This window comes from Typha latifolia, chromosome 13 (assembly GCF_019914945.1).
Source record: "Typha latifolia isolate L0001 chromosome 13, TyphaL0001v2, whole genome shotgun sequence".
Lineage (NCBI taxonomy): Eukaryota > Viridiplantae > Streptophyta > Magnoliopsida > Poales > Typhaceae > Typha > Typha latifolia.
The window spans coordinates 746,041-760,767 of NC_133098.1; the positions used below are offsets into that span (position 1 = coordinate 746,041).

At 39.2% G+C, this 14,727-nt stretch overlaps 4 protein-coding genes across 6 annotated transcripts; 2 read left to right on the forward strand and 2 right to left on the reverse strand.

Moving 5' to 3' along the window:
- Positions 1 to 1,000: 1,000 nt before the first annotated feature.
- Positions 1,001 to 1,501, reverse strand: LOC140800128 (uncharacterized). The gene has a single exon (XM_073154792.1). The coding sequence runs from the start codon at positions 1,499 to 1,501 to the stop codon at positions 1,001 to 1,003; it is 501 nt and encodes a 166-aa protein (XP_073010893.1).
- Positions 1,502 to 5,867: 4,366 nt separating this feature from the next.
- LOC140799736 (histone deacetylase HDT2-like) lies at positions 5,868 to 9,280 on the forward strand. Of its 2 annotated transcripts, none has more exons than XM_073154193.1 (10): positions 5,868 to 5,987; positions 6,684 to 6,754; positions 6,848 to 7,065; positions 7,177 to 7,193; positions 7,285 to 7,332; positions 7,568 to 7,770; positions 8,385 to 8,468; positions 8,559 to 8,658; positions 8,797 to 8,938; positions 9,024 to 9,280. In XM_073154193.1, the coding sequence occupies exons 1-10, from the start codon at positions 5,975 to 5,977 to the stop codon at positions 9,085 to 9,087; spliced, it is 960 nt and encodes a 319-aa protein (XP_073010294.1). In that variant the 5' UTR covers positions 5,868 to 5,974; the 3' UTR covers positions 9,088 to 9,280. The 2 variants fall into 2 exon arrangements, with proteins under 2 accessions (XP_073010294.1, XP_073010295.1); XM_073154194.1 differs by having other exon boundaries at positions 8,800 to 8,938.
- Positions 9,281 to 10,943: 1,663 nt separating this feature from the next.
- LOC140799737 (uncharacterized) lies at positions 10,944 to 12,153 on the reverse strand. The gene has a single exon (XM_073154195.1). It carries the CDS (start codon positions 12,080 to 12,082, stop codon positions 11,186 to 11,188), a length of 897 nt encoding a protein of 298 aa, XP_073010296.1. The 5' UTR covers positions 12,083 to 12,153; the 3' UTR covers positions 10,944 to 11,185.
- A 331-nt stretch (positions 12,154 to 12,484) lies between these two features.
- LOC140800278 (uncharacterized) lies at positions 12,485 to 14,607 on the forward strand. 2 transcript variants are annotated; one of them, XM_073154968.1, is made up of 3 exons: positions 12,485 to 12,720; positions 13,570 to 13,721; positions 14,152 to 14,607. In XM_073154968.1, exons 2-3 carry the CDS (start codon positions 13,574 to 13,576, stop codon positions 14,409 to 14,411), a joined length of 408 nt encoding a protein of 135 aa, XP_073011069.1. In that variant the 5' UTR covers positions 12,485 to 12,720; positions 13,570 to 13,573; the 3' UTR covers positions 14,412 to 14,607. The 2 variants fall into 2 exon arrangements, with proteins under 2 accessions (XP_073011069.1, XP_073011070.1); XM_073154969.1 differs by lacking the exon at positions 12,485 to 12,720 and adding an exon at positions 12,729 to 12,975.
- The last annotated feature ends 120 nt before the right edge of the window (positions 14,608 to 14,727 follow it).

Here is a 14,727-nt window from a genome sequence, read left to right on the forward strand (position 1 = left end):
TCTTGAGCTTAAATACACGGTCATTTCTTAAAATTTTCTCTATTAGCTCAACATGGCCCTTAAAATTACTCAACTATATATATTTACATTAGACTTTGTCGAGTATCATATGTGAGAAAGATTAATTCTATGTTGGAAAGAAAAAAGAAAGGAAAGAGTTTATATAGATTATAGAACTTTATCTAGTAGCGTAAGTTTTGGGTTAAATTGCATTATAAGTGCTGTATTAAACTTCTCAATGATTTGAGCTTTTTTTATAATTTTTGGCTCTGCAACTGAGTGTAACATCTATATATTCTACGGACAACTACACAAATGGAAATATTTACTGGCATGTTGTTGCAGGTTATTTAATTCTGGAACTGGCAAAGCAAGGCAGCAACTAAAAGCAGGGAAACAACTAAGTCAGGGCAAGCACTGGGATCGATCAAGCTAGCGCACTGAGAAAGATAGAGAACACTGCTCACCTACTTTTCAGTGCTAAGACTTTTTATTTGTTTTCTTCCTATGGGGGAAAAAAAAAGAAGAGGAGGAAGAAGGAAAGAAGGAAAGAAAGAAAGAAAGAAAAAAAGCTTCGTTGCCACTAAATATGACTACATGGCTATCTGCACATTAGCGTGTCTCAACCTGAGCTAGACGTATACAATATGAGGGGAAGGCGGCTTTGCTTTTGAGCCACTGTTTCATGGCCAACATTCGTCTATTCCTAGAGAGACATGGTTCGATAATTAAGATTTAACATTGCCTTTTGATAAGACTTGTCGTACTATTTTTAGGATTATCCCGAAAGATTCCGCTTATTTTATTTCATTGGTTAGCTCTGTAGGTCACTGTTTACTTTTCCTTCTGCTGTGCAGTTTTAAGTGGAACTCACTGAAGCAGGCTGATCGACGTTCATTGCTGACATGAAGAAAATTAAAAAGATAACAAGTAGGATCGAACAGAAGAAGAAGAATAAGAAGAAGAAGAAGAAGAAGAAGAAGAAAAGGATGTCCATTAATTATTTGGCTTCGTCTAGTTGGAAATATTTGTCAAGCTTGGTTTGGAGCTCAGATTTCTCGTCTCGGAGCCGGGCGTTGTCATGGAGGGTCTGATGGCAGTCCCTCGTCACGCGGTTGAGCTCATCGAGGAGTCGGCGATTGGCAGTGCGAAGATGGACGACCTGCGTCCCGAGCTCACTTAAATGCTTCTGCTTTCTCATGCGTGATCGACGAGCTGACTCCCTGTTGGATATCATCCTCCTCTTCCTCCTCTCCTCCGCTAGGAGCAGTTGGTGGTCGTGCTCGTGCTCGTCGGCCTCATCGGAAGTCGAACTATTACTGGCCTGGTGATGGTGACCGACCTCTTGGATCGACAGTGGCATGTTACCAAAGAGGTTGCTAATTAAGTGGAAGGAGGAGGGGATATTGCTTTGTCCCATGTAGTAGTGATTAACTCCAAGAGGCGGCGGTGGGTTGGACGGTGAGAGGTATCCAAGGCTTGCAACCTCACCCGGATGCATGGTTTAATTTGGTTACTTTCTACAGAATGGTGATTGATAGATAGATAAATGGATAAATAGATAGATAAGAGGGAGTGGTGGTTGCACGAGAGGTAGGCTTGGGCAAGGGGAGAAAGCATGAAAGTGGTTGGGGGTGATTTATAGTGTGAAAGGATAGATAAGGGAGAGAGAGAGAGAGAGAGAGAGAGAGAGAGAGAGAGAGAGAGAGATCCACTTCCAGTAGGCAAACAGTTTATTCATACATCTTGTTAAAGATAGCAACAACACATGCACATCCATGAGATCATCCATGAGATCTTTGATGGATGCCATGGTGATGCATATGCATATATATGTGTGTGTGTGTGTGTTTTCTTTTCTTTTCTTTCTTGTCGATCGGATGCCGTGACCCTGTGTGTTTCCAAAAGAGGCTCCATCAGGACTGTCCATTCGCGATCAGACAATGGGGATGGAATATCTATCGGGCCCTCGATTACATCACACACACCTGGTGCTCCGACCATTAAAATGGACGCTGGTTGGCTAACAGTGACAGACATTTGCAAAGAATTGTAAGGGAATGATGTTATGGTGTGGCAGGCAAAACACGGGTCGATGGATCGATGATGGGGGTGGGCGAGTCATGTTGGATGGTGCATGCATCATCATATAGTGATGGAGATGTGGGATCCATTTGAGAGACATAAGAGTGCTTATTTGGGAGTGTACAGGAGGCGTCTCATTATTAAACTGGGGGAATGTTTTGGACCAAGATTCATCTAACTCATGGAGAAGGATGCAGAAAGAGGTGCCCATAAGATTTGCTATCGATTTTATTATTATTATTATTATTATTATTATTATTCTCTCCCAACAACAGCCCGCGCCTTTCAATTAAGGTAGAGCTGACGACGCATTAATTTGGAAGTCACTTTCTGGAAAGTAACAAGCTTATTCCGTGACTCAAGCAATCCCACTGCAGTGCCCTCTGGGGCCTCCTCTCTGCCCACAAATGGGAATTTCGGATGGATAATTAGAGTCCTGTTCCAGGTACTCCCGCTAATTAACTCATCACCTTTTCTTTTTTCTTTTTTTTTTTTAATAAAAACCTAGCTAGATTTATGAGCACTATCCAAATCTACTTTGTCATGTTGCTGTACTACCCCAAGCCCCCTTTCCTTCTCTAAACTCTTGGAAGAGGCTACTATTTAGAACATTAATTCCACTGGATATAGGTTGACCTGTATATTAGAAATGCTATACATAGTGACGTAAATGCTGCTAATTGGATCAAGTATAAAACAAAATAGCAGTTAGATGGAGAAAAAACCCACTGTTCCAATTGACACGTTACGATCTGCGAGTCGAAGAAACCAAAAGGAAGAATTGCGAATTCCCACATCAAATCGCAGGGGAGGTCAACAGGGGTATGTATGTTGGAGTTTGACATTCCAATAAGACCAATTAGATCAACTCGTGCATCTCGCACTAGGATTACCCACTTCCTTAATTCTTAATCCTCCTCCGGTGTTATTCCTTGGATAATCCCAACCATTTGTCCATATATAGTTGGTGTTCAGGAAGTCAAGCCGAAACCTTCTTTCCCTGACGTTTAACGTATCCAGCTACGTGGCACCAGACAGATCAACCCATCTCACCTCACCGAGGACGTCACGAGCCCCGCAGCTCTCGACAGCATACCCTCCCTAAACGGTTCCGGCTGGACCACGTACACCTCCGGTTGTTGGCATCCACCGTTGGATCTTCGCGCCTCGTGGATGTCGCGTCCCATCACCGTTGAAACTACTATACAGGAAGAGGACAAAACGCGGCGTGGGGCCCATTCGGGGGTGTACGGGCCTACGGATTTTTTTCCTTTTAAAAAAAAAAAAGAAGAAAAGGCTACGATAGGCCCAATGATAGGCGTTTGAAAGGAGGGAGGCCGGGGGGGAGGATAAGTGCGGTAAAGTACTCCGCGGGAGGGGAGAGGGATCAGATAATAATGATTGGGTTGGGGGAAGGGCGAAGGGCAGAGGAGATCATGGACGGTGGGGGTGGTGCATGGCGTACGGAGGGGGGACTCGATTTGAAGTCTACACCGCCTCTGCCCCCCTCCCCCTTCTTCCTTCGTCGTCTTCTAGGATAAATAATAAAAGATGCAGGGTTCCAAATGCAAATTCCAAAGGCTGACAAAATTTGACTACATGCACGCATGCTTAAAAGCGGGGAACGGTTGCCATTCTTCGTTCACCCACTTGCTCTCCAGCCAAACCCAAAAGGAAGGACATGCATACTTTGTTGGTCGGTGCCAATTTGGAGGCCATGAGCCCCCACAGTTTGCCTCTCTGTGATCGACGAAGGGCAGGCACCGCAAGACTAGTCTCCCTTTGGTGCTCCTCACACCAACGCCATTGTCGACCTCTAACCCCTCCTCTCCCCTCCTCTTTGCTCATAGCTGGGGGTACAACTTTCGATGTACCATCGAGTGTACCCTGTTAGTGTTCTTCATGGCCGGGGCCCGGGACTGGGGGGAAGTGGTCCCACTGCTTCCACTACTGCCAAGTACTACCAACTCCTACCACTTACCCTTTTACTTTGCTTTTTAACACTTCCTCTCTTCTTCTTCTTCTTCTTAATTTACGTGCGTATATATCTCTATCTTCTAGTCTAGTAGTGTTCAATCGTATACGCCGGCCGTTATAGTGAAGATGGATGGCTGTGTTGTGTTCTCTTTCATGGGCGATTATAGTTTGCTTTTATGAAACTAATATTTATATTAGTCAGTGCGTGGAGAGGTGATGCAAACTTGCACGCATGATTGAGGGATGCATACGTAGAAGAGAATATATATACATATATATATATATGTAATCTTGGCTCCACTAATCATGTGGATAAGGAGTGGCATTAGGCCCTCGGATAAATAATAATAATATGGAGACACCTCTAATTGCTTGGTCACACTAATCAACTACATTTATGGTGACGTGGAGGAGATTAATTTACAATTTAATAGACGAGCAGCAATGCGGTGTCGAGTCCCGTAAGTTTCTTCTTCGGCATGCCATATATTTCTCCACAATCCCAGTTGCAAGATTTCTTTATTACCAGGAGTATTTTAATTGACAGAGTTGCAATGGGTGTTGAATTATTTAAATTCTCTAAGCTTTTACATCAATTATTGGGCACAATTTGACTATCCATTATAGCTAATTATCAGTTAACCTCATTCTTCTAGCCTAAGGTTGTAGAAAACTACTCAATTCTGTTGTGCGTTGTGAGTCAAAAGTGAGACTTGGTGGTACCAATATATAATCTATATACGAGAAATAATGAACGAGAGATTGGATTAATCCACTTTCCAATCTTAGTTATAATCTGAAATATCTGACGATAATTAGAATCATGTCTTTTAGTAGTTGCATCCAAGTATATTATATATCTCGCTGTAACGTGTGTGCATGTGAGAAGCCTACGAGAATGAAAACTGTGTACGGCCCAATTCCAAGGCCCATAAGCCCCAGACAACGCCTATCCCAATCTGAGCCACTCTAGAGCCCTATTATCATCCCAAAATGGCTCATAATCAAATATATTATAAATTATAGTGCATCATAATAGATATATAAAAAATAAAAATTAGAAGCTGTATATCTAGCTTAGTAATTTTGGAAATTTTATAAATCACCCTTATATTTGAACTATTTTGTGATTCACACTTTGTTTTTGAAGATTTTATAATTCGACCCCTCATTTTTTTTTATAATTTTTACTTAACACTCTAATATTATTTTTAATAACTGATATTAATAGATTACTTAAAATATCCATCCACCATTTTTTTTTATCTTCGTCAATTATCTCTAATTTTCCGTCGCCACTACCTTCTACTCCTACTTATCCTCTACTTATCCTTACTTTGTCCAAAAGTTTGCAGATGGAACTTGTAGTCTTCCTCCTCTGCTTCCCTCCAATAATCAATACCTACCTCTAATGATCATCTAATTAGTTCCCGGCTAATCTATTAGATGATTATTAAAATAAAGAAGATAGACAAAAAAAATAAGATAAAAAAACATAATTTTATATATTATAATATAATTATAGGAAAAAAAAGTATGGAGTTATAAAATCACGAATGTGAATTACAAAATATATAGAATGTGATTTGTAAAATTTTTAATAAATTTTTCACTGCCGGCTCAACTAAAAGAAAAAAGTTTAATATTTATTTTTTTGGGTAAATTTTGGATTCGTTTTTTTTTTAAGCTTTTGCAGAATTGACTCGAAAAGTTTTGGATGTTAATATGCAAATTTACTGTCACTTAATTCAGAGGGTATGTAGATAATTAAAGAGATTTTGGGGGCCTATAAAGGAGAAATACCGTAATAAATATATGATAGTATTCTCTCGAAGCCCTAAACCCTTTTACCGAGTGCGCAACTACTCGAGTTAAGTCTCTGCGATTTCAAGTTGCTTCTCGGTTCGCCATCATGGAGTTTTGGGGTAAGTCTTCTCCTCCTCCTCCTCCTCCTCCTCCTCCTTTATTCCTCTTTATTTAGATCGTTTTAGGTTTTGGTATTTGTTTAGGGTTATTGTTTCTATTTCTTTTCTCGAGTGATCGATCAAACGGATCATCTCAGTGAAGTCTTGAATCCTATTCTTTGTAGATGTATACTGGCGTCTATTGCTATACTTCTATCATTCTTTAGAGTCTGCAAGAATCGGTTGCACAGATGAACCCCTTTTGGTTCATATCCTTCAATTTATCGTTTAAACTTAATGTATTATATAAAATGTTACGGACCAACAAATGGAGTTTGTGACTAAAAAGCTCTTGTTTCCCTCAAAATCTGGATTTATTTTTGAAAAAACTTCTTTCGACAAAATTTTTAATCGGTCTCATTCTTTTTCCAGAAGCATTGTTGTTTAATGTTCTTTAATATTACAAGTATTAACCAACCAAAATTGTCACACAAGTGATAAGGTTATTCCTTCTATTTTCTCGAGCTAAGTAGTGTGTTTTTGCTTTTCTTGCTATGCTAAATTTGGTTCCATTTTCGAACAAGATTGTGATTTGAATCATCCTAATTTAGCCTGTAGCTGATTGGACGTTCGTGTGCAATTTCAAGATTTTTATTTTTCGCTCAAACTTTATAAAGCTTGTAACATCTAGAGTAAAATTAAAGATCTGCATTTCAGGTGTGGAAGTTAAACCCGGAGAGACCGTTAAATGTGACCCTGGGGAAGACAAATACTTGCACCTTTCACAGGTTTGATGTGTTTATATCCTTATTTATGTGTATTTTCTCATTATTCTTGTTTTTGCAACTTCATCACTAGCTAGTGTATTTTTCACCGTGTAGGCATCACTAGGGGAAACAAAGAAGAAAGGAAATGAAAATGTTCCAATTTTTGTCAAATTCAATGATCAGAAACTAGTCCTTGGAACTCTATCTATGGAGAAATGTGCTCAAATTTCATACGACTTAGTATTTGAGAGGGAATTTGAACTATCTCACAGCTCAAAGAATGCCAGTGTCTACTTTTGTGGCTATAAAACTATCATCATGGAGGATAATGAATATCCTTTTGTCTTTACTTTTAGAATTAGTCGTTGCCAATATTTAGTATTTTGTCACAACTTCTTGTCTTCTAGTCGATTTCCTTGACTGTAATTTTTTGTTTCATTTACACTAGATGATTTTGCAGGTAGGATCTTGTCACTGAGTAGTTCTTTCCCGTGGTCTCTGCTTTTACATTGCTGAACATAATAAATTTTGCGATGTTGTCTTATTTCCAGGTTCTGACTCTGAGGAGGAGGATATCAAATTAAGTGCCAAGGAAAATGGTAATCTCTTATAAGCTGGTGGACGCTTCATTGGACTTTAGTTTTGCAGTATTGATCAGTGCTTGTTTTACACAATTATCAACATACTTTAGTTTTGCAGTATTGAACGGTGCTTGTTTTACTTGATTTAGCACAATTAACAAGCCTGCCGTCCTTAATATATCATGATACAGCAGTTACATGTTTAAAGCTTGCTTATTTGTTAGTTTTTCTTAATTTTCTAGTGATTTCTCAGGCAAACCTGGAGGAAAGGTTGAAGTGGCAAAGGCTACAGCAGCTAAGAAAAATGTTGCAAATGCTGGTGCGATGGCCACGAAGCCAAAAGTTAAGATAGATGAACCTGAGAATGCTGATAAGAAGGACAATGAAGATGATGAGGAAGATGACGAAGAGGATGATGACGAAGAGGATGAGGAAGTTGAATCTGATGACGAAGAGGTATGTGGATGAAGATTGAAATATTTGATCGCACTCCTCCTCTCCCTTGACCAAGATCAAGATCTCATTATCAACCTAATGCATTTGCCTTTTAAAATCAGTGCATCTTTTTTCATCTTTTGAAGGCTTCTTTTTTGGCTTGTTTGTCTAATTGGTTGGGATGTATGTGGTGAACTTGGTGGGGTTCTTAGTTGGTTCAGATGACTTTCTGAGGCTTATGATATACCCTCTAAATAGGCAATAACTTGATACATTGGCTTTATAAGTCAAGTGCATCAACAATTTCACGGCAAAGAAATTTATTGAAGATTACTACATACTAGGTGACATTATATTAAACCATTTAAATATGCATTATTAATTTCTTGTTCTGTATAAATTTTTTAAAAACTTTTGAGATACTTGTTCTGTATAAGTTGGGTCCAGTAGTTAATCTTGTTCTGAAATAGACTTGTTGGGGCTTTTTAGTTGGTGCAAATTACTTGATGATGCTTATAATGGACCATATAAATAAGTGATAGCAGAAGCAAAATAATTGCTTTTGAATATTGCAATCTAGCTAACTCGTCAGTTTTGTTTCTGAATATGTGAAGTATGTATTTGTCTTCTTGCAGGACATGGTTGAAGCAGAGGATGATAGTGATGAAGATGAAGATGGAAGTTCTGAGGAAGAAGATGAAGAAGCCACTCCTGAAAAAGTAAAACTAAGTTCAATAAAACTAACTTCTGATGAGAAAATTTTCTTTCTTCTTTACAAATGCTTATTTCTCTGTGCTTTTCCTGTACAGGCTGGATCTGGCAACAAGAGACCAGCTGTGTCTGCTTCCAAAACACCTGCTGCAGAGAAGAAAGCAAAGTTGGTGTCGCCTGTGGGAAGTCAGAAAACAGGTATTCCTTCGTTATCGTTCAGGAGACTGCACATCCCAAATTAGCTTGATGTTGTTCCCTCATAAAGTCATATTTGTATCAATATTTGTCAATTTTTTGTTGATAACTCTCACTAGCATATTTAATGAGGATTTCTAGTAGGTGGTGATGGCAAGAAAGGCGTCCATATTGCAACCCCTTATCCTGCAAAACAGGTTGGTAAGACGCCTGCTAATGGCAATAAGGCTAAGCAGCAGCAAACCCCAAAATCTGGCACAGTTTCCTGCAAGTCATGCAGCAAGTATGCTTCTAACCTATGTGATTTTCATTTCTTATTTGCTGGTCATGAAGAATTAATATAAATTCGCCACTTCTCTCGTTTTCAGGACTTTCAACAGTGAAAATGCCCTCCAAGCTCATTCAAAAGCAAAGCATAGCACTGGTAAGTGAGTTGTTGGATATCAACTCTAGAAGAGATAGGAGAAAATGATTAGGGGAAATGTTACCTAAGGGGAGGTGCCATTATCATGTAATGTTCTGGGGGGTATAGTTGCTATTTTGACTTTGTTCATAATAACTTGGGAGAAGAATGTTAGCTACCTATTACTTGGCTTCTAGTAAATGTTTGTGATGGACGACTCAATGCTTCCTTCTTGCAAATTTGGTGTTCTGTCAAGCTTTTGCTGATCTCTTCACAGGAGATCAGAGCGAGATGGAGGGACAACAAAGTTCCTTAGATTAGATCATCAAATAGTTATCCTCTAGGTTTGAGAGAGATATACTGCGTTTATGAGGAACAGTGAGGTAAACTGTAACTCTCATGCACGTTGGTTGTACTATGGATGTAGTAGAGTACAAATTACTTGTCCATCTGCAATTGATGCTGACGATGTCACGGACTTTAAAAGCTATTCTAGTCCAAACCAGTTCTAGAACAAGTCGATCAGGTGAGATTGCCTTGTGAAAAAATTGGATAGCAATTCAAATGTTAGGAGTTGGCAAACTGTCACTCGGCAATTTCCCTTCGGCCGTGAATCCTTGACATCAATCAATCCAACAACTTGCCTACTTCCATACTACGAAACTTGGACCAAATAGCAACTACATTTCATCACACAATTGCTATGGGTAACTGCAAGAAATGATATACAAAAGCCCAAGTGGCCAGTGCCAACCACACAACATCATGGTGGACATGCCTTCCTGGATTCGAAGATATGCTGCTGCAAATGAGTTTCGAACAGTCATCCGAACAAAGCTCACAAGGGGGTAAAAAGAGAGGAAATAACTGGAATGAATGATGCATAAACGTTAACATGCCAATCTGCTGTTCTTTGTATGTCATAAGTTTTGCTGCACATAAAACACAATAAACTTTCCTCTAAGATGAATCTCTTCACATCAGCCTATTTGTATAGAAGTTTTTTATTTTTTATTTTTTAAATTTAAAAAAGAAACAGATCTGATACAAGTGATGTATAACATATGTCCTCCATAGAATAGATAGATCTTGCACCCAATAAATTCTGGATCTACCCTTAATATGTGTACATGCTTCACGAGTGCTATTTTTCGTGTTCTTCTTTATAGATGACCCCACATTGAAGATTATTACCTCATGATCACCAAAAAGCCCCGTATCTAATTACTGCAGACCATCAGATAAACCATTTCTGACCACAAAATGCAATACAAATTCTGAGAGGCTTGCTATGCAAAAATTGGGCACTGATTTGGTGGTTCCATTGTTACCAAGAACTCCACCAATCTTTACCTTGAGTATATTCCGAGATATGATAGAAGTTCCCAACTGTGGCAATAAGCTTGCCTATTTCATATTTGTTAAAACTACTCCAACTGGTCCAAGGAACCTATCAATTCATAACGAATCCACCTCAAAAAAGGATTCTTCTAAACAGTAGTTGGATCTCCTTACGGCTAAATTTTAATATATCTTAAATGCAAAAAGAAGAAGAAGAAGAAGAAGAAGAAGAGGCACATGAGTAAAATTCTAATTGCCCCCATCTCAGTGCTAGCCGGAAATGATCAGTAACTGGTTCTTTTCATTCAAATTCAAATCTTTGTTGCCTTAATAGTACCGACAACTGTCGAGCATTTCGATGGCACACTTCGTCATAATACTAGCATTAATTTTGCGCAAAATTACTGCCAAGCACTATCTATCCAAGAGTTAATGAATAAAATATGAGGTCACAATACAACACCATGGAGAAGCAACTTCGCTAATCTATTGCTTAGAAGAAGAAACAAGCTGAATGCACATGCCCATCCAATAAGAAATCAAATGTAACAACCATACGGTTTTTTTCTTTAATATAAATGTAAGATCCACGCAAAGCTACATTATTCATAACAGACTCAGTATACAACAACAATTTCGCTAACATAAGGTCCACTTAGCACCAAATTTCCTATGAAAAGAAGAAACTAAAGAGTAGCCAATAAATTGTATGACTTCCATTCGACATCAAAAGAATCAATACCACAAATTTATAATAGTTCTCGGCTTTAAGTAATGCTTTCAAAATCATACCTCTTGAGGTAGTATCTCAAACTCATCCCTGAACTCATCAACTCGCCCCGCTTTCCACTTCTCGTATTCTGGATCATCCGTGGGCAATTCATAGCGGCACAAGGGGCAACTGTTTCGGATCCCCAGCCATGGCAGGATGCATTCCTCGTGGTAGTGATGGGAACAAGGAAGTCTCTTTACTCTCTCTTCAATCAAAATTCCATCTTTACAAACTGCGCAATGCATCTCATCCCTAGCAAAATCCTCCTTTGTTAACACGACCGAGGGGAGGCTCTCGACCGCCGACTTAGCGGCCGGAGGACCGCCCTTTAGAGCGATCTCGTAGTCGGCAAACTCCCCGGATAACACCTCGTAGGACTCGAAATCGTCGTGGTCATCGACGAAGTAAGCTTCGCCATCGTCGGCATCCATCGGATTCCGCCCCAAGGAATTCATATCCAAAAGCACCTCCCATTCGAGATTCCGAATCGCATCAACCTCCTCCTCCTCCTCCTGTTCACCTCCATCGTGATCTCGGCCGTCGATCTCTTCCCACTCGAAATCTTCGTTTGGATCCCTCCTTTGCTCCTCGAATTGGAGGCAATCCCAGCAAAGGGGAAGCCCAAAACTCTCATCGATCTGCCCATCAGAAGTTGGATCCGGCTCAAATCCCGCGATCCGATCTTGATCGCCCACTCCTACATCGTAATCTTCGATCTCTGAACCTACGTTAAATCCCAGGAAATCCGAGCTCACCTCGTGGTCGTCCATGTCGTCCGATTCTTCGACGGCTAAGAAAGGAGATGGATCTACGGTTTCAAGATGCCCTTCCTGGTAGTCTTCTTCTTCTTCTCCTTCTTCGATGGGGAGCAGTAGTAGGAGGCGAGAGGAAGTAGAGATAGGATCCGCCATCGACGGAGAAAGGAGAGCGACGAAAGAAACGCTCGTCCCTTTCTCCGTGGAAGCTAAGGTGTCGGTTTCTGATATAGGACCGGAAGGCACGTGAGATGCACGTGAAAAAGAGGAGGTAGGGGGGAGGTGAGGGGAGTAGGAGTTTCGTAACGGTGACGTGTGGACGCTATTGACGTCAACACGCCGTAGAACATTCTACTCTCGGAAAACAAAATTATTAAAAACACTTTACATTATATATATATATATTTTTTTATTTTTTATTTTTTTTAACGGTCAATAAAATATATCAAGTTAAATTAAATTTTTAAGTAAGGTTTGAAAAAGATTTTATAAGTAACATAATATAATATTTTTGAGATATTAAATATAAAATGCGGGGCTAATTGATATTTTTTTTTCACAGATTGCAAGATGCAATTTGCTGCAAGTAATCAATCTCCTCCCAGCTATTTGATATTATTCTACACAGTAGCGGATCCCATTGTTAAAATGGATCGGGCATGAACTCCATCCGTATACCATCGGGGTCCGACAATTATACTACTCCGATAAGTTATCGGTTTTATATCGGGATTAATCATCCTATTCTACCCTCCTCCCTGGTCCTCTTTGCTCGACGGCGAAGCTTACTTCAGGTTAGCATCTAATATTCTCATATCATCTCTCTCTCTCTGTGTCTCCTCCTGTTCTTGTCATCGGAATCTATGCCATCTCTCTCTCTCTCTCCCCGATCCGGTAGCAGTTCATGAGTAATTTTGATGATCCCGTGCTCTCGGATTAGGGTTTTCTTCTACTACTTCCCGAGAATAGGGTTACAAAATTTGCTTCTTGGCCAAGGCCACATTTTTCTGATGGTTTGGATCTATAAATAGCTGATGCGATTCTTTTAGGTATTATACTGCATATGTTTGATGATTGATCGTTGTGTACGTAGATTTGTGAGTTTCGTAATAAAATTAGCTGAGAGCCGTTCGAAATCATTTGTTTCGACTTTTGGTACATCGTTGTTAACAGGTCGAGCAGTTGAGAATATTTAATTGTGAGATCACTTGGAAGGCACTTGCACATATCATTTCTTCAGTTGGATTAAAATGATTTAATTTTGGTGCTAAAAGGAACTAGGCACGAAAATTCGCACATAGATATTGTATCCTAAGGGAAAACATAGAATTGTAAATAACAAATAAATAAGTTTTGCTATGTAGTCAGATTTAGAAGGATGTGGATAATTTGCATCTCGCGGTGGGACAAGACGTGAGCATCATGTCGTGTGGCCTTTGTGATGAAGTATCATGCTTATATTCACTCTTGGATTTGGACTTGGAACATTCTTCTACTTCCATATATATTGCATATTGGTCACAGTAATTTAAAGCTCTTTCTGCTGATCAACAAACTTTTGAGGAATTACACTGTATTGAGTAAGTTAACTTCATCCTCAATTATCTCGTATTGTCTAATTACATTCTTGCTTCTTTTTTTAGCATAATGTCTGCATATCAAAATGTTGTTGGGGGAAAGCTTAAGCTGAAAGGAAAAGCATTAGATGTTAAAGCAGGTGGAGTTAAGAAGAAAAAGAAGCACAAGCAGCATCATGATCAAGAGTCTCAAGTTGGAAATCATGAACTCCCAGAAGGTAATAGTGTTGCAGATAATACCTCATTGTTTCTTCAGTATGTTCCTCAATATTAGCTTTAAGTCTGGACCTCTTGGGTGATTAACTCAGGCTAAAGCTAATAGATATGAACAAAATACATATCCAATCTGGTTGAACAAATTCAAAACCCTGTTTAACCTGTTCTGGTTCAGTTTGGGTATGGATAACTCTTCATGACTAATCAAATTGTAAACAAGATAAAGAAGTACCTTAAAACTCACTCCTCTATGCTGTGTTATGTCATTCTAAAATTTTGGTCCTGGCTTGTTTGAATATTCTTGAGTCTAAATCCTGAAGTTCTTTTTCTGATCATCAAGGGGTACAAGTATCTTCTCTACTATGTAGTTTGTATTTCGTGATCCTTATACCTGCTGTTTTGCTGAATCTTACTTGAGTTCTTAAAATTTAGGTGGAAGTTCTGGATTATCAGCTGATCCTAATGAAGACTCTGTGGAAGTTGACAAGCTTGGAGATGAAGGGCATACCGTAGCTTATGATGATAACCTCACGCCAGCTGAGAGAAGATATATAGAACAAAAGTTGAAAATTGATGTACATAGGTTGGCGAAGACTGCGGATAAATCGCACCGCGACCGGATTCAGGATTTCAATGAATATTTGGCAAATCTCAGCGAGCACTATGACATTCCGAAAGTGGGTCCTGGTTAACAGCACTATCGACCATCCGAGATAAATTCATACACCATAGAAATGGTGCTATGCGAATGAGTTCCTGTCTTTTGTAGTTTTGTTGCGCTAAAACACTTCAACAGTTACCTAGTATCTGATGACAGTCTTGATGTTTTGTTTATAAGCACCCGAGTTGCTAGTGAAGTTTCTATTGTCAATCCGACAGTTTCTTCTACTTGATTGTTGGCTTTATTTTCTAAAGAAAAATTAAATTTATGTTGCAAATAAATTGTGGTACTGTGTTAAAGACATTTTTATTTATATAACATAATTTCTTAAATGTATATAATATTTT

What these genes read in the sequence shown, in the direction of transcription:
- LOC140800128 (XM_073154792.1), bottom strand. Translation starts at nt 1,501, where the DNA reads ATGCATCCGGGTGAGGTTGCAAGCCTTGGATACCTCTCACCGTCCAAC.
- LOC140799736 (XM_073154193.1), top strand. An exon ending in AATACTTGCACCTTTCACAG is followed by an intron (nt 6,755 to 6,847) that starts GTTTGATGTGTT and finishes TTCACCGTGTAG; the next exon opens with GCATCACTAGGGGAAACAAA. An exon ending in TTGAATCTGATGACGAAGAG is followed by an intron (nt 7,771 to 8,384) that starts GTATGTGGATGA and finishes GTCTTCTTGCAG; the next exon opens with GACATGGTTGAAGCAGAGGA.
- LOC140799737 (XM_073154195.1), bottom strand. Translation starts at nt 12,082, where the DNA reads ATGGCGGATCCTATCTCTACTTCCTCTCGCCTCCTACTACTGCTCCCC.
- LOC140800278 (XM_073154968.1), top strand. Translation starts at nt 13,574, where the DNA reads ATGTCTGCATATCAAAATGTTGTTGGGGGAAAGCTTAAGCTGAAAGGA. An exon ending in AAATCATGAACTCCCAGAAG is followed by an intron (nt 13,722 to 14,151) that starts GTAATAGTGTTG and finishes CTTAAAATTTAG; the next exon opens with GTGGAAGTTCTGGATTATCA.